The sequence below is a fragment of the Lycium ferocissimum genome, unplaced genomic scaffold (assembly GCF_029784015.1).
Source record: "Lycium ferocissimum isolate CSIRO_LF1 unplaced genomic scaffold, AGI_CSIRO_Lferr_CH_V1 ctg6912, whole genome shotgun sequence".
Taxonomy (NCBI): domain Eukaryota; kingdom Viridiplantae; phylum Streptophyta; class Magnoliopsida; order Solanales; family Solanaceae; genus Lycium; species Lycium ferocissimum.
The window spans coordinates 12071-16499 of record NW_026726555.1 but is presented as its reverse complement, the minus strand read 5'-3'; the positions used below and the strand labels follow the sequence as shown (position 1 = coordinate 16499).

At 41.5% G+C, this 4429-nt stretch overlaps 1 protein-coding gene across 1 annotated transcript; it reads right to left on the bottom strand.

The window, feature by feature from the left end:
- Nucleotides 1-695: 695 nt before the first annotated feature.
- Nucleotides 696-2093, bottom strand: LOC132045530 (uncharacterized). Its single transcript, XM_059436114.1, has one exon. It carries the CDS (start codon nucleotides 2091-2093, stop codon nucleotides 696-698), a length of 1398 nt encoding a protein of 465 aa, XP_059292097.1.
- Nucleotides 2094-4429: the final 2336 nt, after the last annotated feature.

Here is a 4429-nt window from a genome sequence, read left to right as displayed (position 1 = left end):
TATCGTGGTTATTGATTCGTGTTGACTTGTACCTTGTTGTTTTACGTGTTTCACTTTCTTTGTTGTCTTTATATACATTAGCTGGTCTTAGTCGGCCTATGATACCTACCAGTACTTGTTGTTGTACTGCTCTGCACTTGCTGCATTCTTTTATGAATGCAGAGAACCAGGTTGGATCTACTTCTTCCCCTCGTGGTTGATTATCGAGGTTGCTGCCAAGTCTTTTCAGGGTGAGCATGAGGACATTCGCTGCCCGAAGACTCTTCTATTACTTATGTCTTACTTTTCATTCTGAGACATGATTTGAGACTATTTATGTATTATTATCACTATTCAGACTTGTAGTGTTTGACTTAGATGCTCTTGTATGGCCAGACCAGATACTGAGGTGAATTTTATTTACTTCCGCACTTATTTATATTATATCTGTGAGACTTACGTTATTTTACTTTCTTTCGCTATTTCTATCATCTGTTGAATGTTGGGTTAAGGGTTCGCCTATCGAAGCGGGAAAGGTAGGTGCCCGCATGACTTAGTGCTATTAGGTCGTGACACAAATGGACCACCCAAAAAGGCCCTACTGTAACCATTTCATGGTGGAGGAGCCACCATTTGACGGGCCGTCAAATGGTTCACGGTTCGTGAAATGAGCCATCAAAATGCACTTTCCGACAAACTTGTTTCATTTGACTTGTTTAACCTCTAACCTCTAGACCGAAATGGTAGTTTTCTTTTGGGATCGGCACGGGATGCGTTATCCTTTTGAGATCCCTTCTTAGACCTTTTCCCGATTCAAAATCATTTCTCAGTAGGGTAGAGGCAATCATTCTACAGAATACCGGCATGGGCTTACCGACCTCTTCTTCTGTATAGGTGGCTCCTACATATTTTACTATGTGAAGGTTAGGGAAGCGGGGATTCCCTTCAATCACGAGAACGGTGTTGTAGGGATGCTTCTGAGTGTCCTTCTCAGGCGCTACTACAATTTCCTGTCCTTGCCACTCGAATTTTATGGCCCGATGCAGACTCGACAGTATTGCACTGATGGAGTGAATCCAGTGCCTTCCTAAGAGCTTGTTGTAATTGGCAGTGATTGCCATGACTTGGAACTCTACTGTGAAGGAGGCAGGCCCGACTCGAATCTGTAGGTTGACTTCTCCTAAAGAGTCACTTAAGGCTTCGTCGAATTCTCTGACATTTGTCATACTCTGGCGGATCTTTCCCACGTCGTAGCCAAGTTGTGTTAGAGTGGTAGCAGGGCAGATGTTGAGGCCTGACCCGTTGTCCACCAGTACCCTTCCTACGGCCTTGTCACGGCACTCTAAGGTGATATGGAGGGCTTTGTTATGAGATGTTCCTTCCACGGGTAGTTCTTCCTTAGAGAAGCAGATCTTGTGTTCCCCAATAATATCGGCCACTAGCCCGGCCAAATCCTCACTGTTCGTTCTGGCTGGTACGTGTGCATCATCCAATACCTTCATAAGAGCATGCCTATGAGACGGCGAGCTAGCCAATAGTGACAGTACCGAGATTTGCGCCGGTGCTTTCTTTAAATGCTCGACAGTGGAATAGTCTTTGGGCTGCATACGTTGCAAGAAATCTTTGGCCTCTCCCTCAGTTATAGTCCTTTTCTGAGTATTCTCCTTCCTCGTGGCGTTTTGGGCCAATTCCTTAAGAGTGTAGCATCTCCCTGAACGGATCATGCCTTGGGTTATTGTGGTCTGCACTGTGACCGTATTTTTGGGGTCTGACACAATCTGTTGTGCTATCTGGGTCACCACAGGTGCCGGGATTAAGGTTCTGAACTTGGCCTTGGGAACTCTCGGACTGGGGATCAAGACTTTGAATTTGGGACGTTCTTGGAGTGTGAGGGAAACCACTGTCTGTTCCAAGGGCTGGGTGATTCTGGGAGATAATATTCCACAGGCATCCCAGTCTTCATCCCTTTCTATCAGGTAGACCCCGCCATTTTCATGATTTGGCAATGGGTTCGTGTTCATGTTAGGGGTGGCAGTTTCCAAAATAATTTCCCTTTTGTCGATCAGATCCTGAATTTTGTGTTTCAGATTTATGCAATGCTCAGTGTTGTGCATGACCCCTCCCGAGTGGTAGGCATAGGTTTGATCGGCCCTTTAGAATTGACTCCCGGGCTGTGCTAATTTTGGTGGGGCTTTCTGAATTAGGCCTTCGGCCAACAGCCTTTCTAACAGTGTAGCCCTTTGTTCGAGGAACGTCATGAATTCCCTCATAGGTCTCTTCTCGATAGCTGGACGTGGAACATTATACGTAGGGGGTGGCCGCTGATTTTGGTGATTCTGGGTTTGGTAGGCTTGCGGGGGGTTAATTTGCGGTGGACGATAGTTTTGCTGGGGTAGTGGCTGATATGTTTGTTTTTGTGGTGGTTGGCAAGCAGGGGCAGATACACGGGCACTGGGTGTTATACCCCGCATATTTATACGTCGAATTATTCGCAAGCAAATCGAGTCAAGTTAAAGGCAGAATTATTTTCGGACAAAAAGTAGAAACCTTTCGTTTTCAATTTTAATTAAAACATAAATTGTTTATAAATTTATTTAGTATAGAAATATTATTGGAGATTGGGGATTAATTATTTGTGATTAGATTATTAAGAAAGAATTAGTGATTAATTAAAATTAATTAAGATTAATTAATAAAGTGGGCCCCACCCGATATTTTTAAAAAAAAAAAGAAAAAAAAGAAAAGAAAAGATGACTCATAAGGGGGGGGGGGGCACGTGTAGGGCTTGGGAGACTCACATATATATCATCTAATGACTCGTTAAATCACCATTCATACCTTAGTTGAATCAATAACAAAGAAAAAGAAAGAATTGAAAGAAAGAAAAACAAAAAGGGGAGCAGCCATGGCTGCTACTGTTCACGGCCAGCCATGGCTGTTTTAAAAATATTTTTTTTTTTGATTTAATTCCAAGGTGATTTACAAGTTCAAGGAGGTGATAGCAACATTGGATATTGAATCGAGGAAGAAGAAATTGCGAAATTGGAGCAATTAAGAGTAGAAATTCCTCCGAGAAAATTGAGGTAATATTTTCTTGTTTTATGGTGTAATTGTGTTAATAGTATTGTAATGGAGTTATTAAAATTGGATTGGACGAAATTGGAAGTAAGAAAATGCATAACATTGATGTTATAGGGATTGTGGGTTGAAATGGATTTAGAGGAGTTGTTGGGTTGTTAGAATTGTTATGGGCTGAATTGTGAGAATTTCGTATGTATATCTCTCGTTGTTGGTATTTCGTGTTAACAGAGAATAATTGGAAATTCGGGTTAGGCGAATATATAGGGAAATGCTTTGCCGATTTTCGTTAAGCCCTTAACTAATGGAAAACCCTAACGAGACATATAAGTTAAAGAATAAGTTCTATAAGCGACAGCCTACGGATTTACGAACTAGAAAATATAGTTACTAACGATAACGTTGCTCATATATTAAATAGGCTAAAAGAGCAACGAGGCGAACGGATTTACGAATAGTCGCTAACAGGTATGTAAAGCCTATCCCTTCTTTCTTTTGGCATGTCCTAGATGTAAGTAAGATACGATATGAGCTTCGGGGTAATTCTATTCACAAGTTCCGAGCATGATTTATGATTCTTATTCACTTCTTGATGTTAGAACTCTCAGGATGGTTGAGCTATTGCCCTCGAATCTTTTATATGACTGAATAGTAAATGATGCATAAAAGTTCCTATTCCAAAAGGATTCTATTATAAATAATGTCCTTAACTTTCATAAGCTGTCTTGTATTGATTTGATACATGTCTATGATCCCTGAGACTTTCCTTAATATGGTTCTTAATGACATTTAGAGAGAACTTAACATGACTAACGTTTTAATACTCGAGCGTTGATTAGTTCACTTATCTATTGAGTCTCAAATGATGATGTATATGCATATGGTTACTCACTACTCTGCTCGTGCATACCGTTATTACATCTTTCACCTAGTCCCGGGCCAGGTATGTCATCGTGCACACTTCTACTGCATGGTTTACCGAGTCCCTCACTAGAGGGCTGGGTACAATATATATATGTTATGGTGTTATGGTGTTATGCTGTGTTATGGTGTTATGCTGTGGTATGGTGTTATGCTGTGGTATGGTGTTATGCTGTGTTACGGAGGTATGCCGTGTTACGGAGTTATGCTGTGTTACGAGTATGCTGTGTTATGGCGCCATGCGACCATTTTCACCGAGTCCCATAATGGGCCGGATATGACATATGATATTGACATGCATGATTTGTGTTTCAAAAGCAAGCATTTTGGTATTTTGGTTATTGTACTCGTTTTCTGTACCTCTTATCTCGGTTATGATCCTGTTTACTGTATTTTATGCTTTACATGCTCAGTACATATTCCCGTGCGGCCCCCTTCTTCGGGGGCTGCG